This window comes from Vicia villosa, linkage group LG1 (assembly GCF_029867415.1).
Source record: "Vicia villosa cultivar HV-30 ecotype Madison, WI linkage group LG1, Vvil1.0, whole genome shotgun sequence".
NCBI lineage: Eukaryota > Viridiplantae > Streptophyta > Magnoliopsida > Fabales > Fabaceae > Vicia > Vicia villosa.
In genome coordinates, this window is record NC_081180.1 from 102491825 (window position 1) to 102518899 (window position 27075).

At 36.6% G+C, this 27075-nt stretch overlaps 1 protein-coding gene across 1 annotated transcript; it reads right to left on the bottom strand.

The window, feature by feature from the left end:
* Positions 1 to 1668: 1668 nt before the first annotated feature.
* On the bottom strand, positions 1669 to 3540 carry LOC131650445 (uncharacterized). The gene is made up of 2 exons (XM_058920155.1): positions 3353 to 3540; positions 1669 to 3295 (listed from the first exon to the last, which is right to left on the bottom strand). The coding sequence occupies exons 1-2, from the start codon at positions 3538 to 3540 to the stop codon at positions 1669 to 1671; spliced, it is 1815 nt and encodes a 604-aa protein (XP_058776138.1).
* Between the last annotated feature and the right edge of the window lie 23535 nt (positions 3541 to 27075).

Sequence of the window (27075 nt, forward strand, 5' to 3'; positions counted from 1 at the left end):
CGAAAAATTCAAGATGAAGAATTTTTATTATGGCTTCCAAGAACAACACCAAAAAGTTTCTTGGAGGGGTCTGTTCTATGACAATGTTACTCGACCTATATCATTATTTACTATGTGGCTTGTGTGCCATGACCGAATTGCTACAAAAGCTGGACTGGTAAAGTTAGGGATGCTACACAATGATACGTGTATTTTTTGTGATGGTGTTGAGAACCTACAACACCTCTTATTTGCATGCAGAGACACAAGGAAAGTTTGGAAAGTTGTTTTACAGTGGATGAATGTTGATCATGAGCCGCATGAATGGACAAATAAGCTGAATTGGGTAATTAGGCTAAGTGAGAAAAAGAAAAAAAATGCAAATAACCAAGTTTAAAAAAAATTTACCTAAAAAACTAGGTTTTGGGCGAAATTACCTGGGTAACCAGGTTTAGGAGGTACCCTACACATAGGAGCCACCTCACGTGGTGCCATTGCTTTAAAATTTCTTCATATGTGCCACCTAGGGTGGCGCCTTAGTGCAATGAGTAACTTTTAAGCCACCCCAGGTGGCGCCTAAGTGCAACCCTTTTTTTTAGATATTTTTTTAAATAAAAAATTATGTGTAGGGTATTTTTTCATACATTTTCTCAGTCGTTTCTCACATTTTATTCCATATTTGCTGCCTTGGCTGATTTGCCAATTTTTAAGAGAGTTGGTCATGTGTTTTCTCTGTAGTGAAACCGCCGATTAAAAAGAAATTTTGGTACATTCACTCCAAGAACTTAACCGGGTTGTTGTCACGGAAAAAAAGATTTTGATAGAAAACATTCATTCATTAATTAAAAGGTACATTGAAAGTCACTAACAGAAAATAAGAAAACTAAAACATCTAAGAAATCACAACGATTAAAACAATGTCATATGTTCCATGCATCATTCGAGTGCAATCCACGTCGTATGCCACATTCTCCCACCAACGTTGCCTTTCTCCGATGACAACACCACCCCTTGTTCTAAGCCTTTTGATACTTCTTATCTCTTCGCCGGGTTGGTACTCCCCTTCCAAAAACCTTAGGAGAGTCCTCTTGAGTTGGGCCACGGAATTGATATTCCAAAACATTACCGGCATGAGGGATTTCACTGCAGAGTATATGACATGCCCGCTCCTTCTGGGGTAATCTGGTTCATAGTCGAGACATTTCTTTGGTGGCAGGGTCTCTGATTTCCGGTGCGATCCGTCTGGCCTAATGCGAGCTTTAATTGTTGTGTTTGTGTTTGGTGTATGGTGTTTGTGTTTATGTTTCTGTGTATGCATTCAACCCTATAAACCCCTAATTTATAATAGTAGTGGGTAGAAAAGGAGTATTGATGCATACTGTTTACAAGCACGCCTAAATTGAATGATAAGTGCAAGCACACTAATCAACGCCTCACTTGACGTGACTAGACGAAAGCATGCGTATTTGATTGTCCAAAATACAGACTGACAGTATGGGTCATGAAGACAGCTTCACTACAAGACAAATACATGAGTAGTTGATTTAATTAAATATAGTATAAATACATAACTAGTTGATTTAATAAAAGATAATACAAATACATAAGTAGTACAAATACAAATATAAATACATAAGTAGTACAAATACAACTACAAAAACATTAGTAGTACAAACACATGACATACAACTAATTGTTGGTGGAGGTTGCTCCACGATTAGGACAGGTATTTTTATTGTGCCCGATTTCACGACATATGCCACACTTTCGTACCATTTTCTCATGATCATCCATTTCGGTTCTGATGCGTGTGCTGTTTGGTCGACCTCTTTTCTTTCGACGCATGTTGTCATTATGCCAAACCACGTCCCCCTCATACGCAGGCCAATAATCCTCCTTTGCCATCACTTGAAATGCATTGTTGTACACTCCGAGCAAGGTCTCCGCCTTGTAAATGGGGGATAAGAGTGCTAACGGATCTTGGTGCGCGTACGAACATGCTGCTATTACATGAGAGCATGGCATGCGAAAGGCTTGAAACTTTCTGCAGTCGCACCACCCTTCGTCTATAAGAACCCTGTATTGTTGTCTCGGAAGGCCCTCGTTATGGTCAATTATTTCTTTGACATTGAACGTCCGGTTGAAACGGTCGAAAGATGTAACATTGTGGCTGTTGGCTTTGGCAGATTGTTCTTTCATGAATTTGACGCAGGTTTCGCTGAATACTTGTCCGGATTCTAAAACTGCACTCCAACGCTCACCTCTTCGTGCGAAAAGAAAAGCCATCCTATAGTAGGTTGCTTGCACCAAGGCAGTAATTGGAAGGTGTCTGATGCCCTTAAACACTCTATTCATAGACTCCACAAGATTTGTAGTCATATGCCCCCATCGCTGCCCGTTGTCGTATGATCTGGTCCATTTCTCTTTAGCTAGATTATCTATCCATCTTCCTGCATCTGGATTTGACGATACAATTTCATGTCGATAATATTGGAACGTCGGTTGAGTCAATGCATATCCAGCATTGACAAGAGTCTTCCGAAGAACCTTATCCCTTATCTCTCGCATGAAATTTTGTGCGATATGTCGAATACAGTAAACATGCGTTGAAGGTGGGTTTTGCCACCCGTTTGTTGGATTGTTGTACGTACTCTCGATGGAAGCATTCCTATCTGAAATCAAACAGAGCCCAGGTTGGGGGGCAACGTGTATCTGAAGATTTCTGAGAAGGAAACCCCAACCTCTAGCAGTTTCTCCTTCCACAAGAGTGAATGCAACAGGAAATATGTTACTATTTCCGTCTTGTGCCACAGCCATCAACAAGGTCCCCTTATATTTTCCGTACAACCAAGTGTCATCTATTTGAAGAATTGGTTTGCAATACGCAAATCCTTGAACACATGAGCGGAAAGCCCAGAAAAGCCTGTGGAATATCACATTTCCTTGAAGGCACGTTCCGTCTGGAGATTGCGCCGGAAGGGTCTCTAAAATAGTAACGGTTCCAGGAGCATAAATTTGAAACGCAGATAAGAAACGTGGAAGTTGTTTGTTCGAATCCTCCCAATTTCCATACACAAGTTCGATCGCTTTGGTTTTTTCTAGCCACGCCTTTCTATAAGATGGAGTGTAATTGTAAGTTGCAACGATATGAGAGATTATCGTTTTCACCTTTACTGACGGATCTTTGTCTACTTGAGGCAAGATTTCTTGACATATAATATCATAACTTAGCTTACGGTGATCTTGGGAAACATTTGTGTTAACACATGTGTGATCTTGGGAAATAGATCCTATCACCCATGAATCACTTCTTTTCCTGTATGATGCAGCCTACTTGAATCCACAATCAGGGTTTCTACACTTAATTTTGTACCTCTCAACGTTGCCGCGATCAACTTTAAAATCAACATTGTTTGCCATATGAAATCTCTTTATGGCCATGATACATTCCTCCTTTGAACGAAATTTGTCTCCTTCTTTTAACCGTGCATCTGTTTGAGTGTATGGATCATAGAAAATATCAGACGATGGTTCATCCCCATCCAAGTTCAAGTTCCTCATGTGCGCTCGAGGCATATGCACTTGATTTGGTGGCACAACAACGTCATATTCGTCTTTAGATTCCTCCTTGACCAAGTGATCAACTTATATTTCCAGTGCTTTTTCTTCTTCATCTACGACGTCGACCTCTGCTTGCTCGTCGACCAGTGAATCTATGACTTGTGACTCCACCAATTGTGAGGGTTGAACTTCTGGTAGAGTAACATACAACTCTATAGACTCGTAACCAGAATACTCATGATTGGCAAACATATTTTGCAGGTCTTCATCATCTTTGACCTCAACTTGGATAAACTTGACCGGGTTGTACCCACGAAGAAATCGATATTGGTAAAATATTTGGAATACATCACCCAGTGCAAGCTTCGTCTCTAATATCTTTTTGAAGTAACTAAAATTTGCTTTTCTGCTTAAAGAAAACCGTGTAACCTCGGTGTTTTTAAACAAAAAAACAACTTCTTCGTTAACATAGGTCTCGCCAAAAACATGAGCGTTGATAATGTATTGTGGAGAGGCCATTGTTGAGTGTGTAATGAGATGTGTAAATTTTCACATTAGTGGCTTCCTTTATGTAGACGAACAATAGGTGAACCCTAAAAAAATTTATGTGAAATCTACTTACTGTACACTCACATGCGTAAAAATTTGATGAAAGATGAATGCATGTATCGTCACGTTTGAATACAGTTGATTTGAGGTGTGCATGACATTGTTGCACAATCGACTTGACCAGACACAGCCATACTGAGTTGAGCATACTGTACACTAATTATTTTCGGTCATACTGAGTTACGTATTCAAACAGCAAACCCTACGAGAGAAAAAACAAAAAAACATTATGTGTAATCTGCTTACTGTACACTCACATGCAGAAAAAGTTGATGAAAAATGAACGCATGTATCGTCATAGACTTGTACATTTGATTTGAGGTATGCATGACATTGTTGCACAGTCGACTTGACCAGACACAACCATACTGAGTTGCGCATACTGTACACTAATTATTTTCGGTCATGTTACGTATTCAAACAGCAAACCCTATTCAAACAGCAAACCCTAAACCCTAGCAGAAAATAAATGGAATGCAAGTATGCGCCACCTAGGGTGGCGCATTAGAGTATTTTTGCCCTAATTTTTGTACTATGGCGCCACCTGGGGTGGCGCATATGTAAAAAAAGTGGTCCCACCCAAAAATCCTAATTTGGCCTGTTCTTATGCATGCATGTGACCTACCTGCAACATGCAGTCTATCATACATGCATGCAACTCTATACCTGCACCATGCAGACTATCCTGACACGCATGCATCCCTATTTATAACTTTATGCATGCGCCTAGTTTATTCTGCAGGCTACACTTAGCCCTGCACAAAACACTGTATGCATACACGCCTAGTCTATTGCATGTGACCCCTATTTTATAGTTTTATACATTTGAATGCATGTGAACCCTCCTTTATTACTTTGATATATGTATCACATGCATGCTCGCCACTTGGTTGTCATGTAATAGACATCAGCATCAACCATCCCCTCTATAAATACTCTCATCGAAAACTCATTTTTCATCAACATTTCATTTATCATCTTCACAAACACTTATATTTTTCAATTTCGCATCAAGTTTCAGAGTTCTTAAAAATGGCTCAACTTCTAACCTTGAGTGAAAAGCACAGAGGAACTAGGGCGAACCTTGCGACATTTGTAAGTTCATACTTATTTTCTTCTAAACATCTATACTTATATGATCTCCATAATAATCTATTTAATCGTGCTTTTTAGGATGTCCAACAATTTTGTTGTCGTTCTCACACCTATGTTGAACCTGACGAGAGGATTGGTTCGTATCTACAAGCATGTGGCTTCGGACATGTCATCAAAATTAACAACAACACTATCGACCGAAAATTCATACTTGCGTTACAAGAGCGATAGAGGCCTGAAACCCACACGTCTCATCTTCCAATAGGTGAGTGTATAATAACTCTGGAGGATGTCTATATGTTGCTTGGTCTGCCCATTGATGGGAAGGCTGTTAATGGAAGTGTTCAACATGCAAATGAACTATGTGAGAAGGTGTTGGGAAAAGACGTGATTGTGACGGTTCAAGGTTCAAGAGGCCAGGGTATCAGTCTAGCTTCCCTTAGAGAGTATTATGACGAACTTATATTGGACGACAAATCTACCGATGAGCAAATATTCCTTAAAACTAAGGTTTATATCATGTTAATGTTTGTAACCTCTTATTTCCAGAGTCGACAGGTAACACTGTCAACTTTTCTTATTTAATTTTATTTGATAGCATCAGCAAAATCAGAAAGTATAGTTGGGGGTCTGCCGTTTTGGCCATGTTATATCAATCTCTTTGTAAGAACGCATACGACGACACTTGCACATTCTATGGATGCGCGTTCCTTCTATAAGTATGGGGTTGGTGGAGAATGCCAACACTATACCCTGCAGGAAGGGACAACTACATGTTCCCTTATGCAACAAGGTGAGTCTTTTTCAATTTGCTAACTCTCTTTTAGAAAATAATCTGAAATAACATGTTTGCTCTTTTTTATTGGTTTTGTGGTCCTCGGTTGAATTACAGCAGGAATCCGATGGGGAATATAATATTGTATCGGCAACTATTGGATCACCTCCGAGCTCAAGATGTATTACCATTTAATGTTTTTATGATGCGTATATATGTATTACAAACCATCTTCTTTTTTAATAATATATTATATTCTTTTTTCCTATGCAGTTTAATTGGAGACCATACTTGGTGCTAAACCATGAGCCCAACGACCGTGACCAAGAAGTTTGGACGGCGGTGACACCTATCATAAGGTTCAACATTGTAAAGATGCACCATGCTGACCGTGTGAGACTCCAATTTGGCATGCATCAACCGATCTCGGATCCCCCCACTGATTTGGGTTGTTGGAATCTGAAAAGAGTGAATCACCAATGGAATCACCAAGATTATCGATCATTCGCACCTGAATTTAGTGACATGTGGAAGCAGCGTCGCCGCCATCTGTTCCAATTCCCCGTTGCCCAACTCCCGATGTATCCAACTGAAGATTACGTGAATTGGTATAGATCAGTCACAACCCCTGAAATGTATGTGTCTGACCCTTACTACTTACACGACCCCCTCCAACAACAATACAACCAACAACCACCCCAACAACGCCAGCAGAGTCAACAGCGCTAACAACGTCAACCAAGCCAACATAGCTCTCACCAAACACAATACCAACACCATCAAACCTCCGAACACCCTTACCGTGAAGAGTATCAAACAACGCCAACACCCTACCAAAATCAACCCATCCAACAACACTCATGGGGCTTCACTCAACAGCTCCACTACGTGGGCCCCTCCACTAGGAAACCCATCCAACATCACTCATAGGGCTTCACCCAACAGCACCACGACGCGGGCCCCTCCAATAGGCAACCCAGCCCCGACATGGGCCCATATGACGAATACGACCCAAACGAGCCAATGATCACTCAATCGTCACTTTACCATACCTCCTAACAATCGCAACACCAACAATATGGCTACACCACACCCCAACAAACAATGCCTTTTTTCCAAGGCAACTCAAGCGCTGGGTTTTACCGACCATACGAGGCGACCCCACCTCCACGACCAATCTTTGAGGGCATGAGGACCCGACTATTTGACAGTAGGATTGAAGACTACATGTCCAACGAGCGCATGGAGGGGCTAATCCGAGGCCCACCTACCCAAACACAACGAGAACAACCAAGGGCTAGGGGGTCGTCGACAATCTTCCCAACGGATCCGAACATCGCCTTCTTGCGGAACTGACGGTCATAAGGGTCAGGAATAGAATAATTTTAATGTTTTTTAAAAATATTCTCGTATTACCTGTATTTGTAATGTTTTTCCCGTATTTTCCGTATTTGTAATATTTTTCCTGTATTTCCCGTATTTGTAATGTTTTTTTCCCTATTTATATCATTAAACACTATTCCCGCAAGTCTAATTATTTATTTAATAGTTTTTTTTAATATGTTCCAAAAAAAATAAAAATAAAAATAAATAAAAAATAAAAAAAGGACACACATAGGCGCCACCCCAGGTGGCTTAAAGGTTCTTCCCAGAACTAAGGCGCCACCCCAGGTGGCGCATATGAAGACATTTTAAAACAATGGCGCCACGGGAGGTGGCTCCTATGTGTAGGGCACCTCCCAAACCTGGTCACCAAGGTAATTTCGCCCAAAACCTGGTTTTTTAGGTAAATTTTTTTTAAACTTGGTTATTTGCATTTTTTCTAAGAAAAAGCACTAGAGAGCCAAACTACTCAAGGTGGCTTTGGCGGAAACAATCTATGAATGTTGGAAATTAAGGAATGACAAAGTTTACAACATAGGCCATAGTGATACGAATATAGACAGGAAAATTATAAAGAACATTGTTAATAGAGTTTGGATGAAACCAAATCTTAGGGAACAAATTGCTCAATTGCTATTGAGATAGTGGAGTTAGGAGGTATACTTGTATTGTGTAGCTGAATGCTATGAGTCACTTTGTAAAGACATTTTTTTTGGATATATATTAATTCTTATTTCCAAAAAATTATATGAAATTATAATTTTTTTCAAAAAATGTTGTATCTTAAAAATGATTTTATAAAAAATTATTTGAAATAACTTTAAAATTAAGTGAATGTTTAAAATTTTATTTTATTTTTTAATACAATGATAAAATACGTAAAATAACATTTTAAAAGTGACTATCCAAATCAATTTTTTATTTGAAACTTTTATTAAAGATTTCTTTGTAAATTATTTCAAACAAAAATATATAATATTATAAAAGTTATTTTAGAAAAAAAACTAAAACAAACCGCCTTTATAATTGTGAAAAACAAATTGTTATAATTATGAAAAAAAACAAAATTGTGAGCTGGAGAGTTGGGCTTCCAGCCTAATTAATTTGTTTGTGTTGTTGTAAAGGTTTGAGTACCCCATATATTCATTTCGTTAATTGATTTGTTGCCTATTAAATAAAATTGAAAAAAAAATCCTAATACTTTCTAAAGAAAAAGTAAGAAAATTTCCAATTTCAAAAGACAAATAAAACATAAACCTCTCGGTATAATCATACGGAATATGAATGATTAGACAGAGCAAATCTTAGAAGTTAGCATGCATTCGATCAAAAGAAAAACATAGCATGCATTAGATCTGAAAAGAAGAACTTAGCATGCTTGGTCGTAATGATAATGTCATTAACATCAATTTAAAAAAAATTGCATGCTTGTATTTTATGACTTCACCCCAAAAAAATTAAAACATTTCATATTTGTACTTAGACTATCATTTATAATATTTAATTATTTATTATAAAAAATCTATACATTTAGTTAAGTACTGAAAAGATCAATTTTAAAAAATTATGCATTCTTGCAGATAAAAAAGTAAAATATAAATTAAATATGTTAACTGAATTTATAAATTTTCGCATTATCAACTATCAAAAAAAAGTCTCATTATCAAAATTTAAATTTTAATATTTACAATTATGTGTTTGTAAGAGTAAGGAGAAAGGTGGGGTGGGGTGCGAAGGTTGAGGGAGTTTTATGATGCTTTATTGAGGAAATGGTGTTGGAGGAGAGGAGAAGTCTTTGATATAGGATTTTAGCCTATCGCTATGGTGAGGAAGGAGGGCGGTTGAGTTTTGGGATACAAGGAGGTTCTATTTGGTGGCTGAACGTGTGCAGGACCAGAGAAGGGGTTGGAGTTTGTGAGAGTCGGTGGCTCATCGATAACATTGAGAGATCGATAGGCAATGGGGGTGAATTCTCTTTTCTGGAGGGATCCTTGGTTGGAGGGAGGGGTGTTAATGTCTAGATTTCGAAGGCTTTATGAGTTATCAAAGAATAAGGGTGCGACAGTAGCAGAGATGTTTGCATTAAGGTAGGGGCGGGATGGCGAGCCTTGGAGTTGGCATAGACGGTTGTTCGCGTGGGAGGAAGAGTTGGTGGAGGAGTGTGTCCGGTGTTTTGAGTCTTGTTTTGCAGGATGGTTGAGGATACTTGGGTGTGAAGACTTCATTCTTCAAAGTGGTATAATGTTAGCAATGCTTATCATGTTTTGTCAAAGTTAACGGCTCCGCAATAATACAGTGAGTCTCATGTTTGGTGGTCCAAAGTGGTGCCGCTAAAGGTTAATATTTTTGTTTGGCGGTTATATCGTAACAGGCTTCCAACGAAAGATAATTTGGTTAGGCATCAAATTATCAATGCTAAGGAACAGTTATGTATACCAGAGTGTGGTCAGGTGGAGAACATGGATCATATATTTGTTCGGTGTGGTTATTATGAAAAATTATGCTCAATGTTGTCTGGTTGGTTAGGGTTTTTGTCGGTTTCTTAGGGTAATACTTTGTGTCATTCGGTGGATGGTCAAAAGCAGGATGTAACACCTTCCACATCATATGAATGGTCGTTGTGTGGATCGTTTGAAAAGTACAGAATCAACAAAATTTCAAAAACCCACCCAAGAGCGTTGCGTTTTTCTACATCCTTTTACAGAAAGCAAGTTACCCTTGAAGTTTTTTCTTCTTTGAGAAGACAAACTCATACTGATTCATCAAAAGTTCTTTCTAGTTATTGAAGTTGCTAGGTATCAAGACTTCTCCCTGACAAGGAGCTGCAGTGGTCATTAGGGAAGTACCCCAGTGCATCTCGAAGGTCACTTCTGCCATCAATTCCTACTTAGCAGTGTTATATAGGTTCTAGATGTAAGTATAATCCCATTCAAAGAAACAAGATTTGTGGAACCATGTTTTGCAGGTTCCCAAACAAAGAAGCTCTCTTAAAGATGAACATGCTTTTGATGATTACAATTAATCTTTGATGATTATAAGTAAAGTGCAAGTATAACAAGTAGCTAAAGATGCAAGCAGACAAATCTAGAGTTTAATGATCACTGCAAAGTTCCTATGATGATGGCACTCAGCTAGAATAAATTTCAAGTCTCATCTCCAAGAAGAATTCAAGCAAATGTATGTATGACTAATTTATCTGACAAGTTTTGAAGTTTCAAAGTGTGAAAGAGAGGAAGTATGAAAGCTCTCCTTATCGTGTCTGAGTGAACAATATGTTGTAAAAGCATAAGGATTTTTTGTAAAGTTATACGACTAATCGCACACACACACAAACAAAAAAGTTTTAAAATATATTTTTCTAAAGAAAGTATTTTTTAAAATGTTTTTAAACCGTGCTAGTTGAATTGGGAGTTATCCAAAAAATGCTGGGCAATTTTTTATATTGCCCAATTGATTGGAACTTGTACCCAATCGATTAGGTTAGTTCAAAAATGCACCATAAGTGTTTAGAACATTTTCTTAATTAATGGTATCGCCTATATATCTTTTCTTACCTTTTAAAACCTTATAAACAATTAATTTTAGACCAACAAATCAATTGGAGCATGATGTCAATCGACTGATTCATTAATTTTGGCCACAAAAATTTTCCTTCTTTATGTCAACCTCTAACCTATAAATAGAGGTTCATTCCCTCATATTTTCATATCCAGAATTGTGAGTTCTTATATATCACTCCTCACTATCTTTTTAAAAATATTTACTTACTTTCTCTCACTTAGAAAATTAGTCGTAATGCTTTCGAGAAAGGTCTTTTGTGTGTGAGGCATCTTTGTATTTCTGAAGGGTGGAATTGTAAATTCATCAAAGAATTTTTCTTACCTTGGTTGAATGATTGATCCAATTAGGGATTGTTTATATGGGTTCAAAGCTAAACCTTTTAAAAGCTTTGGTTTTGGGATTTAGTTACTAAGTCGTCGGCTCAATTCGAAGGCTAAGTCCTTTCAAAAGCTTTCATCAGTTCGAGATCATTTCGATATAAAATCTCATACTGGTTTTGTTTATCTTATGTAAAACCTAAGTTTGGTTCTTAATCTCAGCCCGATTAAAGTATGACATAATCTTGGTATAAAATCTCATATGTTCGTAGTTAGCCCGCCATACCTTGATTAGGTTTGTGAGCTGAACCCGACTCAAAAGCTTTCCTTGGTTCTAGATAAGCCTGTATAAAATTTTGGTTTAGATTGGGGACTAATCGCTTCAAGTTTCTGTTTGGAAAGAGTACTAATCGCTTCAATCTGTCGTGTGGAAGGAAGACTGGCCGTTTCTCTCATCTGTTTGCAGTTCAGTTGGAAGTTAGCCAGAAACTTAATATGATACTTGATGACACGTAATTACAATGCTTATTTGACTAGATTTGTGCATGTTTTATTTTCATTTTGTTCTACATTTTTCTCTTTTATGCTGGAATTTGTGTGTGTTTTAGGTATTTTGCTATTTATGAGTCATATGCGATGAAACGAAGCAAAACGGGAGAAAACAGAAGAACTGGAGCTGTTTGCACTCAAGGCGACTGCCATGCGTTCACCATAAAGGTGGCCATAAGTAGTCCACGTCTCAACAATAAGAAAACTAAGTCTTGCCCTTTTTAAGAGCATGGCGTTTGCCATGGAGGTGTGGCGGTCGCCACATATCAAAATGCGCTTCAGTTGAATTGGGCTTGGCCGAGTCTTTCCACTCCCTCCTTTCTTTCCAGTTGTACCAGATTAAAGTCTCTTCGGAGTAAGTTTTATTTAACTGCATTACCTTTATTTTCATCGTCTCTTTATTTAATTGCATATTCATCTTCTAACTTTATTTTAATTATTTTATGTTTTATCGAACAATCAAACCATTCTCTTTAGTTTATATTATAATTATGTCCAGCTAAATTTATAAGTGTTGGAACGTTAGGACCGTCTATTTGACAGTACTCTAAATGGTTGTTCGTTGATAAAATTTATCGGGACTGTTTTGATTTTAATTAAAATTTTTCTAAACTTAATTCTGTCGGTTACTACGAAAGTAGGACCATTTATATGTCGGGTAATATCGAAAGTCGTCTGGTACCAAAGAATAAGATTGTTTAATTTTTAATTAATAAAAACCGCGAAAGCCATTTATTAATTAATTAGGAAGGTAAATATCTTAATAAAGTACTTTTAAACTTATTTACGGACGCGTTTATAAGTCTAAGGTACAATTACCTGTGCGAAAGCTTGGAACCCTTTAAAATATTATTCTCCAATCAAAATTACTTTTCATCTGAAGTAAAGAGTCTAAATATACTTAAATAGGATTTATTTCTTTAACGCGATAAGCGCCTGCCACCGTGACAGTGGACAGTATAATTTAGCGAGTAAAATCTGGTAACTTAATTTTTTATTAAAAATGAAGTGTTATTCTGAATCCAAACTTGACATGGCTTGAACAATTCTTAAATGTGGGTCTTAATTCAAAACACTGACAATTTTACTAGAAGCATATTGCTAGGATTATAATCAAACAATTTGATTTATGCATGCACAAAAATGGACTAAGAACTCAACCCTAAAGTGTGCAATCATGTGAGTGTTAGCTGGAGATTTCGACGGACGAAAGGAGATTTGTTGGAGAAGAGATATTTCGAAGAAAGACATAAAACATGGCTCTTTGAAGGATATTCGAAGTACCATTTGGTGTGAAGTGGGTTTTACCTTATCGAAATGTATTTAAGGTAAATATCCTCGAAGACAAGGACAAAAGACTTAGAGTGTGTTTGGATGAGGTAATTAGAAATTTTAAAGTAATTTAAAATTCAAAGCAATTCAAATGATTCAATTCAAATCCATTCATTTTTAAATTGTTTTGTTTGGATGAAGTATTAAGATAATTCATTGTTAGATTTTTGGTGTCATTTTGTATAAATTTAAATTTTTTGGACCAAATTAAAAAATGAAAAAGTAGGGACTAATTTGTAATTTTTAAAAATTTGAAGGACCAAATTGTAAAATTTAAAATTATTAAGGACCAATTTGCAATTTTTTAAAAATTTTTGGGATCAATTTTATAATTTTGAAAAATATAAGGACCAATTTGTAAATTTTGAAGAAATAATAATAACAAATACATTCTATGGAACCTGAGAGGAATTTCAAATTCTTTGGTTTTTGGTGTCATTTCAAAATGATTAAATTTAACTTAGATGAAATACTTCATAAATTTCCATCATTTTAACAATTCTTCATTTTTGTATCCAAACAATGGATTTTGGTCAAATCATTTTAAATTTCCTCAAAACATTACTTTCCCTCATTAAAATGCTTCATCCAAACACACTCTTAGAGTGTGTTTGGATGAGGTAATTAGAAATTTTAAAGGAATTTAAAATTTAAAGCAATTCAAATGATTCAATTGAAATCCATTCATTTTAAATTATTTTGTTTGGATGAAGTATTAAGGTAATTCATTGTTAGATTTTTGGGGTCATTTTTTATAAAATATAATTTTTTGGACCAAATTAAAAAATTGAAAAGTAGGGACCAAATTGCAATTTTCAAAAATTTGAAGGACCAAATTGTAAATATTAAAAATTATTAAGGACCAATTTGCAATTTTTTGGGTCAATTTTATAATTTTGGAAAATATGAGGACCAATTTGTTAAATTTGAAGAAATAATAATGACAATTACATTCTATGGAACATGAGAGGAATTTCAAATTCTTTGGTTTTTGGTGTCATTTCAAAATGATTAAATTTAACTTAGATGAAATACTCCATAAATTTCCATCATTTTAACAATTCTTCATTTTTGTATCCAAACAATGGATTTTGATCAAATCATTTTAAATTCCCTCAAAAAATTACTTTCCCTCATTAAAATGCTTCATCCAAACACACTCTTAGGATATTTTTGGAGCATTTGGAGAGCAAGCTTCGACATCCACATTGGTTGAATTTTGCCGCCTCAAACGGAAGGAGATTCAAATTCCAAATGATCTGTCTTATCCATAAGGACACATGGAAGCCTTTGGGATCGAGGGGCATGCAAACGAAGAACGTGACATTCCGTTAGGAAAAGACCATTAGGGTCGAAGTAGTATAAATTAGAATCTTAGCGTTAGATTTAGAATGTTCAAATTTGTACAAAACTCAATCATACTCAAAGTATCAAAGCGTATCGAGAAATGAGTGCTAAGAATGTACGTAACTACTAATTATTGTTAATCAAATTACATTACCTTTTATCAATTTACATTTATCTTCACTAAAATCTTTTATCTTTATTTATCCTTGTTGAGTCAGAAATCCTTTAACATTCTTGCACTTTATTTTGCATTTCAGTGCATTTCCTTTTCTTACTTACATATCAACCACAAAATAAACCAAGAATGAACATGATACTAACATTAAAATCTCGAAACTTAGACCATGTCATAGGATCAATCTAGTCAATCCTGCGAGTAATCGGAATAGTAATTTTTCTGGAGTTTCATACCCCAAAATTTGCCCATACTATTTCTCTTATACAAATTCAAATCAATACATAAAGCTCCAAGGCATATTCTCCTATACAAGGCTCAGAAACTAGGGTTTGGTTTGTCCAAGGGAAAATCAATGAATCAATGGCTCCAAGGCATCCCATATGGCTCAAAGTATCTTACATTACCTCTATGACAAGTATCAAGTCTCAGCTTAAAAGATTGATCACTAAGATATTCAGAAAGTCAATAGTCGACTCGGTTGACCTAAAAGTCAACTATGGGCAAAGTAAAGTCAAAACTACTGATTTTTTTGTCAAGATCCTAATATTGAAGTATCATTCACCATTTGATCAATTATTGATCATGGTTCATCAAGGAAAGATAAAAAATCAACAATTCAAAAAGTTTCTAAATTAGGGTTTTCATAGGAGAAAGTCAACTAAACTTTGACCAGCCATAACTCTCACATGGAACATCAGAAATTTTCCATCCAAAGCTTATTTTGAAGGAAATTTGATTCTATACAATTTTGTCTCTCACATGCCAAGTCCAAAAATGCTCCATTTGAGAGACATGAATCAAAACATTATAGGTCCTTTTCAAAAGTCAACAAAAAGTCATTTTTTTCAAAAGGACACACAAGGAGCATGGAAAATCATTTTGATATGAGACCAAAGACACTGGTTAGAGGACTCTTCAAGGTTTCTAAAAAGTCCAAGAACTTGAAAAAATGTTGAAATATGAGGAAATGGCAAGGTGCACAAGCTCACCTATTTTCAAGGGCATGCATGAAGAGAAAAAGGCCAAAACTCCAAATATCTCCAAATGGGCCCATATTTATTTAATCCAAACATGATTCTATTCTTATTAGAAGGCTCCTGACCCAATCCCATGCCTTTTTTATTATCTATTTTATTTATCTTGATTTTTAATTCATTTTAAATTCAATTTAATTGAAATAAATAATGGAAAATCAAAGATTTGATTTTAGGTTTATTATGTGGTGAAAATATCAAGATAGGTGAATCAGATTTCGTGAATAAAAATATTGGGAAGAGAATATTGAAATTGGACTAAAATTAGAAAGACTCAAAGATAATTTTCAATCAATTTCCAATTTCCTTGATTCACTACAATCTCATTCAATTTGTTAACCTAAATCCTTCTCATATATATGTGCATATTACTGAGATCAAGAGGGGGATTTTGGACGAAAATTCACAAGGTTTGGCAGCTAAAGAACATAAGAAAAAACTCAAGAAACTCGAAGGAAAATTGAAGCTCGGTTTCGGAGATTGGGACAGATTCAAGGCATTCTGAAGACTGTAATTCGATCCTTGGTATTCACTGAAGCCATCCAGACCATCACCAACGTCCATAACGTTCAGAATCGCAAGCGTATAACTCACGTTGGTAACGCAGTCCAGATGGCTAAGCGCTTAATGGTGACCCAAGGGATGCGAGTTCGATCCCTATGCCAGACAAGGTTTATTTTTACAAATCAATTGTCTGCAGATCCAGTACGGCAATGCTACGCACACGCATGATATGCCTTCCGCTACGGCCGTTGGATCACGAAGGACCCTGAATCCAAGGAATCTGAGGATGTTGCCCATGGTACACCTACAGCAGACCAGCACACCTGATCCAAGCTGAGTTATTCTAAGTTCTTTCAATTTTAATTCTATAAATACTTTTATTTTATTTTATTTTTTATTTTCTTCTTTATTACAATTATTATTATTCATATTTTTATTTTATCTTAGTAAATTAGTTTGTGTATATAATAATTTCATACCTATTTATTTTTTATCGAAAACTCGATTTTCCTTCGTAATTCTATTAATAATTGTTTATATATTTAAAATTCAATTTTATTTTCATACATACTTCTAATCAATTAAATAATTAGGATTTGCATCCGATAATTATTGTATTTTTAATCGAACTTATGATTTTCTTAACGTCAAATGTTTATTTAAATTATCATTTTTTATACCGTATGGTTTTAACCCTGGTTTGTCCCGGTAGACCAGGGTTGTAGATCAGTTAATGCACTAAGATTTCTCTTCTTCATGCCTAATTGTCAGGTTAATTAAAGATCCTCCGCCTACGAGCCATATCAGATCAAAAGTTAAGCCCCGATTCAATTTTCTTTATTATTTATTTTCCCTTTTCTTTTTTACTTTAAATATTATTTTTGCCTTTAAATTTCTTAATCATTTATTTTGCCTTGTTAATTTAAAAAGAACTTTCATACACTCACTTTCTACTATTTTGCTGTTAATTCTCCGAGGATTAGAGTCAACGCTCAGGGCGACCCCCGACCATCAACCTTCATTAATCAAAGCTAAGCCTTTTCTCGTATTTTTACTTTTATTGATTAGGGTTAGTCATGTTTGCCTCTGAACTGATAATGCACTCACATATATTTTGCCTTTTATTTTTCCCACCTTTTCAGGGTTTGCCAATTGCCAAAGCTACGAATATCGGTAACCCTAAACCCTAATCTCAATTATTACTTGTTTCAATCCTATTTGCTTTATTTTATCCCGCTGGTTTCAATTCCCGTCTCCTCCGCTGGTTGCATTTTCCCTTCCCCATAATTGTTAATATTAATTGTCGTGGTTAGTAACCCTAGGGAGTGCAACTCTGAACTGAATTAGCATCACTTAAATTTACAAGATAATATAACTGAATATAATCACGTGATTGGTGCACACACGCACACTTTTGGGGTAACCTCTCTGTTGCCTGTTGCCTTGTTGCCTGTTGCCTTGTGTTTTTGCAGAATAGCTAGTCCCTCGAATACGAGGATACCTCAACCATGTTGCCTCGATTAAAGATCATGGTTCCTAATGATGCTACCTTTGATACACTAAAAATGATCTCGACCCTCGGAAGTTGCCTACGAAAAGGCTGAGGTATCTTCTGGTTGCCTAAACGAAAGGCTATTCTGATCCTTCCCTTAGACTACCTGCCTTCTATGGCATGGGTCAGTCTTATGGCGAACGATAATGCGACGACCCTTCAACCTCCAAATGAAAGGCTTCCTGCCCTCTTATGGCAAGGAAAGACCCTTTCACCCTGAAAGGCTAAAAGAACTGTTTTCTACATTGTTAAGGTAATTGCCCTTAATTGCCTTGCTCTGGCTAAAAACCTTTTTTCATATTCTTTCTCATAAACCTTCAACATGGCTACGCTCATTTACGAGCTAAAGTCCGTATTCACTTCTTCTACACTTCTGAACGAAAAAGAGCAAAGCAATTAAGAGCCCATGGAAAACCATGGATGCAAAGGGTGCCTTGCACCTTCCCTTTGCATAATTACCCCCCGAACTCAGTTTTTTTATTTAAAAGGTTTTTTCTGTTCTTTTAGCCTTTCTGATTAATTTGGATAAAATAAAAGTCGGTGGCGACTCATGCTTAACCGCGACATTTTCTTTAAAGTCAGTTCACCGTATTACAGAACTGGCGACTCTGCTGGGGATGCTTTCGAATAAAAGAGGGGTTACCTTAAAAGTTTAGGATTCACTTAATTGTTTTCTATTGTTTGCTTTGCTTGCTTTATTTTTCAGGGTTGTTTCGGGAATTAACTGAAGGACGAATCCTATACCCGGATTCAAGAACACTTAAGATTAGGAGTGGCATAGTCATGGCGACCTCTTTCACATATGTGGGAGATGAGTCAATATGAAGTTCACACTTGAGTTAGGACTCCATAGCATATGCACACCTTTCTCAAATGAGGGAGGTCTATGTATGTGTCTGTGGGTGCGCCGGAGCTCAAGGACCTTTAGTCACCTTTAACCCATCCTCGCAGGTTTTGTTAAAAGGACTTGTTCGCCCTTACTGTCTCACGCTTTGCCTAATAAACTACATTCGCATAACATCATGACATCATAACATCATAAGCATAATATGATTTAACTAACCCTTTCAAGGATCTTAGGAATTTAGGGCGCACAATTTCAGGTGCTCTTATCAAAGACTGAATTCCTATCAAGGGGCAAGAGGATTTATCTTCCTCTGGCCACGTACCTTCCACTTCAGAGACTCAGTGCCTACCAAGGGGCAAGAGGATTTATTTTCCTCTAGCCATGTACCTTCAAATTTAGAAGTATCCCGAATCAGAGACGATAACCCACTCGGCATGGTGAGCTTGATTCTCAAAGATGGAAATGTAAAGACAAAGACCAAGATTCTTCAGATGAAGCGGTGACCAGTCATTTCCTAATGTCGCAAACTAAATATTCCTAACGATCCTTGAAAACATTACATCTACATTCATAAACATTGCATAACAGGTTTCCACAACAGGCTTCCCATTCTCCCTCGCTGTTTATTTCAGCATAAATGGATCTCAAGCAATCAGTCAAAAATCTTCAGGCTCAGAATAGCCGGTTCCAAGTCTTGATTCTGAACTTAGCCAAGGGGCAAGACGAGTTGAAAAACCTTGTTAACCCAGAAGAAAAAGGATCGACATACGCATCAAAGTTTATTCCATGGCACATGTCGCTGTCTCAAGTTCTACAGCAATTGCTCAATCGGAGCTTGATAACTCTATTGCCTCCGTATTCAGTTTCTGCCAATCCTGCTCCTGGGTACAAATACAATGCAAGATGTGCTTATCAGTCGAATAGCCTTGGCCATGATACCGAAGATTGTAGACCAATGACGCATAGTATTCGAGACTTAATCGATGACAAGATCACTGATTTCAACTCACCTGAGAAGCCTCATGTGGCTAATGCTATGTACAATCTATCTATTGAAGCAGTTCTATAACAACGAAGAAAGCCATGCGTACTTAAGCGTCAATTCACCAAGATCAATATGTCACTGGCTCAGGCATTATAACATCTGTTGAAGATCGAATTGATTACTCCGAGGGACCCTCCTAATAATCCTAACACCTACACTCCTGGCTATAAACTCAACCCGAGGCGCGCATACCATTCCAACAGTCATGGACATTACACAAACAATTGCTGGACATTGAAGAATAAGATTCAAGATCTGATCGATGACGGGGAAATCAAATTCAACCCTCCTGAAAACTCATGTGGTGATCATCGCTCCTATGCCTAGTAACGACAAGACTAATTAATGTCTAAGTGGATGAACTTTTAATCATTAGCTTTACTTTCATCTGCAATTTCTATCCTTTTTGTTTAAACATTCGACTTATGATAGACATTATCTATTTTAATAATCATCATCAGTGCATTGCATATGTTTGTCTTGAATAATTTATTTCTCTATCACTCATTTTAAACTGTGTCTTTACTTTGCATATGTTTTGTGATACTCAACTCCTGCTAAGCTGTAAAGCCTTTTGAGGGAGGATGACGAAAACGATACCGCAACCTCATACAGTATGCTTTTGAGCGGACTATGCTGACGATGTACAGGCATTGTTTCAATTCCTAAACAGTGGATATATAAGGATGTTAACCCCTCGTCAACCCCTTTGAGCCTAAGGAGTAGAAGTTTTCTTTCTTGTACAATTTAAAACCCTTAATCATAACCTGGGGCAGGGTAGTTACTCAGTTAACTCAATTATCTTAGCTGTTGTCTACACGAATAATGATGGGTTCCCGCAACCATTAAGTCAGGCAGTCAATATCCACCAAAAAGAAAAAGCTGTTAAGTCAAAACCTATGAAGGAGACTTATCAAAAATCGAAACATCCCGCTGACTGTAACCTCAAAATAAACAGTTCAGGCAAAAGTTAGGGATAACAAAATCAATGTCAAAACAAGAGGTCACTACAAATCCTCGGAAAAAAAAAAGCAAAAAGAATTACAAAGAAGGATGACTGCCTGTCCAAATTAAACCTCTGATATTTTAACCATCATCAAACATCAATGTTACGACTTCAAGCTACGCAAAGACTTAAACGCAAAGTTAACTGAGCATAGGATCGAAGAACATCACGAAGATTGGGATGGGTAAAAATAAACTTTGGGCCATTATCCTTTGTTTCTTAAACCGTGAACCAAGCCACGTTACAACCCTTGAAAGTCCTAACTGAAGCATGGTTAGCTCGAAAGTTTACTGTCACAACAAAGGTATCCCGACTCCTTAAGGTTTACCACAAATGCTGAGTTGATATCCTGTTCTTTACAAACATCACGTTTTATAAATATCACGCTTTTACATCTCTTGTTTTAATGTTTTTCAACAAACTCAAGACAGACGTATGCATTGCATCTCATGAATTCATTATTAAACATATTCTGCTACATAATTTCAAATGTTAGCAACAGAAAGAATTTGCACAGGGTGTGAATGATGACTCAAAGTTATCCCGACCGACAAAGATTACTCCAAGAAGCAATGTCTCCTGCGTATACAAGGGGCATGGCACATTTTGCCGAATCAAATCAAGATTCCAAGAAACTCTCAAATGCCAAACAGTCAAAGTCACATCCCAAGTAGGTTTCAAACTATTTCCCGATCAATCTGGGGCAATCAAGTCAAGATTCCGAGAATCTCTCAAGGATGCCAAAACAATCAGGGGCATGCATCCAAGTAGATCTGAAGCTACTTCCCAATCAACATGGGGCATTGTCCTGGGCCTATGATTACTAGGGGCATGTCGCCCATAGTGTACATCTCATAAATTCCTCGCGAGGCGAATCTTTCCAAAGTCCCTACTAGCAGGGGCAAATCTATGCAAGTCCGGTTTGACAGCTTGATCAATACTCAGTGGTGTGTCCTAATCAATACAAATCCAGGAATGGTAGTTACTATAATACTGGGGGCAATGTTCAAGGCATCCATGCCTTCCCACAACTCTGGCTTCAAAAGATCATATCCCCACAGAGTAATCCTTAAGAAGATACCTTCGATTGTTCTCATCCTAACAGAGTCTTAGTTCCTCCACGGAGTTTACATCTTCGACATTGCCGGTTCCCCGACACTTTTCTCTTCTCCAAACAAGGTTATTCATCTCTCTTATCCCTAGTCAATCATGCAAATGGCTCTCATCCCCAAGCAGAAGTCAAAAATCCCCAGCTGAGTATCCTCGAGTATGAAGCGGGAGTTCCTACCAAAACGGAAGATTAGTGCTCTATATTCTCCACAACAGTCGGGGATTTATTTTCCCCGCCAAACGTTGCTACAATCTACTATCATCATTAACAACGTTTCGCATTCATAACATCATACGCCTCATGGCACACACATAACATACATACGCCTCATGGCATGTGCATACACTCTCATTCATTTCAAAAAATAAACATTACAATACATGCATCACGACATTGCATAAAACTAACGTTTCTTTTTCAGCCTATTTCTACAATCAAATAAACATTGTCCTCTCGATATAGTGCAGAGATAATCAAGTCAACGATTTAATTCTGACGCTCATTCAAGACAGAGATTTACTTCTGACACTTAATTTTGGATATCTTCCAAAGATAGTTCAGAGATAATCAAGATAGAGATTTAGTTCTGACACTCAATTTTGGATATCTTCCAAAGATAGTTCAGAGATAATCAAGATAGAGATTTAGTTCTGACACTTAATTTTGGATATCGTCCAAAGATAGTTCAGATATAATCAAGATAGAGATTTACTTCTGACTCTTAATTTTGGATATCTTCCAAAGATAGCTAAAAAATAATCAAGACGAAGATTTAATTCTGATACTTAATTTTGGGTTTCCTCCAGAAATAGTTCAAAAATAATCAAGACGAAGATTTAATTCTGATACTTAATTTTGGGTTTCCTCCAGAAATAGTTCAGAAATAGTCAAGACGAAGATTTAATTCTGATACTTAATTTTGGGTTTCCTCCAGAGATAGTTAAAGAAATAATCAAGACGAAGATTTAATTCTGATACTTAATTTTGGGTTTCCTCCAGAGATAGTTTAGAAATAATCAAAACAAAGATTTAGTTCTGACACCTAATTTTGGATATCTTCCAAAGATGGTTCAGATATAATCAAGATAGAGATTTACTTCTGACTCTTAATTTTGGATATCTTCCAAAGATAGCTCAGAGATAATCAAGACAGAGATTTAATTCTGATACTTAGTTGTGGATTTCTTCCAAAGATAGCTCAGAAATAATCAAGACAGAGATTTAATTCTGATACTTAATTTTGGGTTTCCTCCAGAGATAGTTCAGAAATAATCAAGACGAAGATTTAATTTTGATACTTAGTTCCGGGTATTCTCCAGAGATAGTTTAGAAATAATCACCCTTCCCAAGTCTAATTCAGTTACTACGAACGGTGCTGACACGATCAATCTCCAACAAACATTTCTCAACATACTAAGCTCAGATTCAACCTAACACACGGTTTTCCAGACATCTACGGATGCAAATTGGATACAGTCTAACGCACGCCTCATCCTTCGAGCCTAACGTACGGTTTTCCAGACATCATCTGCTGATGCAAACTAAATTCAGACTAACGCATGACTCAATCTATTCTCCAGAAACGATCTAATGTACGACGTATTCTGGTTCTCAATTTTATCAAGCTGGATGGCATCTTTAAGCCCATCCCCTCATACACCTGGATGGCATCTTCAAACCCATCTCCGACAAAGGTCCCTACTTCAGCAAGGGCAAATTTTTGGGTATTCTAGTGTTCAATCCTCTTCTACCTTCAGATTCCGACTGGCGCACAAACCACTCTACATCTTCAGATATAAGAAAATTGAACAGGGGCAGCTTTCATACCCCAAAATTTGCCCATACTATTTCTCTTATACAAATTCAAATCAATACATAAAGCTCCAAGGCATATTCTCCTATACAAGGCTCAGAAACTAGGGTTTGGTTTGTCCAAGGGAAAATCAATGAATCAATGGCTCCAAGGCATCCCATATGGCTCAAAGTATCTTACATTACCTCTATGACAAGTATCAAGTCTCAGCTTAAAAGATTGATCACTAAGATATTCAGAAAGTCAATAGTCGACTCGGTTGACCTAAAAGTCAACTATGGGCAAAGTAAAGTCAAAACTACTGATTTTTTTGTCAAGATCCTAATATTGAAGTATCATTCACCATTTGATCAATTATTGATCATGGTTCATCAAGGAAAGATAAAAAATCAACAATTCAAAAAGTTTCTAAATTAGGGTTTTCATAGGAGAAAGTCAACTAAACTTTGACCAGCCATAACTCTCACATGGAACATCAGAAATTTTCCATCCAAAGCTTATTTTGAAGGAAATTTGATTCTATACAATTTTGTCTCTCACATGCCAAGTCCAAAAATGCTCCATTTGAGAGACATGAATCAAAACATTATAGGTCCTTTTCAAAAGTCAACAAAAAGTCATTTTTTTCAAAAGGACACACAAGGAGCATGGAAAATCATTTTGATATGAGACCAAAGACACTGGTTAGAGGACTCTTCAAGGTTTCTAAAAAGTCCAAGAACTTGAAAAAATGTTGAAATATGAGGAAATGGCAAGGTGCACAAGCTCACCTATTTTCAAGGGCATGCATGAAGAGAAAAAGGCCAAAACTCCAAATATCTCCAAATGGGCCCATATTTATTTAATCCAAACATGATTCTAATCTTATTAGAAGGCTCCTGACCCAATCCCATGCCTTTTTTATTATCTATTTTATTTATCTTGATTTTTAATTCATTTTAAATTCAATTTAATTGAAATAAATAATGGAAAATCAAAGATTTGATTTTAGGTTTATTATGTGGTGAAAATATCAAGATAGGTGAATCAGATTTCGTGAATAAAAATATTGGGAAGAGAATATTGAAATTGGACTAAAATTAGAAAGACTCAAAGATAATTTTCAATCAATTTCCAATTTCCTTGATTCACTACAATCTCATTCAATTTGTTAACCTAAATCCTTCTCATATATATGTGCATATTACTGAGATCAAGAGGGGGATTTTGGACGAAAATTCACAAGGTTTGGCAGCTAAAGAACATAAGAAAAAACTCAAGAAACTCGAAGGAAAATTGAAGCTCGGTTTCGGAGATTGGGACAGATTCAAGGCATTCTGAAGACTGTAATTCGATCCTTGGTATTCACTGAAGCCATCCAGACCATCACCAACGTCCATAACGTTCAGAATCGCAAGCGTATAACTCACGTTGGTAACGCAGTCCAGATGGCTAAGCGCTTAATGGTGACCCAAGGGATGCGAGTTCGATCCCTATGCCAGACAAGGTTTATTTTTACAAATCAATTGTCTGCAGATCCAGTACGGCAATGCTACGCACACGCATGATATGCCTTCCGCTACGGCCGTTGGATCACGAAGGACCCTGAATCCAAGGAATCTGAGGATGTTGCCCATGGTACACCTACAGCAGACCAGCACACCTGATCCAAGCTGAGTTATTCTAAGTTCTTTCAATTTTAATTCTATAAATACTTTTATTTTATTTTATTTTTTATTTTCTTCTTTATTACAATTATTATTATTCATATTTTTATTTTATCTTAGTAAATTAGTTTGTGTATATAATAATTTCATACCTATTTATTTTTTATCGAAAACTCGATTTTCCTTCGTAATTCTATTAATAATTGTTTATATATTTAAAATTCAATTTTATTTTCATACATACTTCTAATCAATTAAATAATTAGGATTTGCATCCGATAATTATTGTATTTTTAATCGAACTTACGATTTTCTTAACGTCAAATGTTTATTTAAATTATCATTTTTTATACCGTATGGTTTTAACCCTGGTTTGTCCCGGTAGACCAGGGTTGTAGATCAGTTAATGCACTAAGATTTCTCTTCTTCATGCCTAATTGTCAGGTTAATTAAAGATCCTCCGCCTACGAGCCATATCAGATCAAAAGTTAAGCCCCGATTCAATTTTCTTTATTATTTATTTTCCCTTTTCTTTTTTACTTTAAATATTATTTTTGCCTTTAAATTTCTTAATCATTTATTTTGCCTTGTTAATTTAAAAAGAACTTTCATACACTCACTTCCTACTATTTTGCTGTTAATTCTCCGAGGATTAGAGTCAACGCTCAGGGCGACCCCCGACCATCAACCTTCATTAATCAAAGCTAAGTATTTTTGCCCTTTTCTCGTATTTTTACTTTTATTGATTAGGGTTAGTCATGTTTGCCTCTGAACTGATAATGCACTCACATATATTTTGCCTTTTATTTTTCCCACCTTTTCAGGGTTTGCCAATTGCCAAAGCTACGAATATCGGTAACCCTAAACCCTAATCTCAATTATTACTTGTTTCAATCCTATTTGCTTTATTTTATCCCGCTGGTTTCAATTCCCGTCTCCTCCGCTGGTTGCATTTTCCCTTCCCCATAATTGTTAATATTAATTGTCGTGGTTAGTAACCCTAGGGAGTGCAACTCTGAACTGAATTAGCATCACTTAAATTTACAAGATAATATAACTGAATATAATCACGTGATTGGTGCACACACGCACACTTTTGGGGTAACCTCTCTGTTGCCTGTTGCCTTGTTGCCTGTTGCCTTGTGTTTTTGCAGAATAGCTAGTCCCTCGAATACGAGGATACCTCAACCATGTTGCCTCGATTAAAGATCATGGTTCCTAATGATGCTGCCTTTGATACACTAAAAATGATCTCGACCCTCGGAAGTTGCCTACGAAAAGGCTGAGGTATCTTCTGGTTGCCTAAACGAAAGGCTATTCTGATCCTTCCCTTAGACTACCTGCCTTCTATGGCATGGGTCAGTCTTATGGCGAACGATAATGCGACGACCCTTCAACCTCCAAATGAAAGGCTTCCTGCCCTCTTATGGCAAGGAAAGACCCTTTCACCCTGAAAGGCTAAAAGAACTGTTTTCTACATTGTTAAGGTAATTGCCCTTAATTGCCTTGCTCTGGCTAAAAACCTTTTTTCATATTCTTTCTCATAAACCTTCAACATGGCTACGCTCATTTACGAGCTAAAGTCCGTATTCACTTCTTCTACACTTCTGAACGAAAAAGAGCAAAGCAATTAAGAGCCCATGGAAAACCATGGATGCAAAGGGTGCCTTGCACCTTCCCTTTGCATAATTACCCCCCGAACTCAGTTTTTTTTATTTAAAAGGTTTTTTCTGTTCTTTTAGCCTTTCTGATTAATTTGGATAAAATAAAAGTCGGTGGCGACTCATGCTTAACCGCGACATTTTCTTTAAAGTCAGTTCACCGTATTACA

Excerpts from the sequence above, each read along its gene's own strand:
- LOC131650445 (XM_058920155.1), bottom strand. The coding sequence starts at position 3,540 with ATGAGGAACTTGAACTTGGATGGGGATGAACCATCGTCTGATATTTTC. Across the intron at positions 3,296-3,352 it reads GATCGCGGCAACGTTGAGAG|GAAAAGAAGTGATTCATGGG; the intron begins GTACAAAATTAA and ends TGCATCATACAG.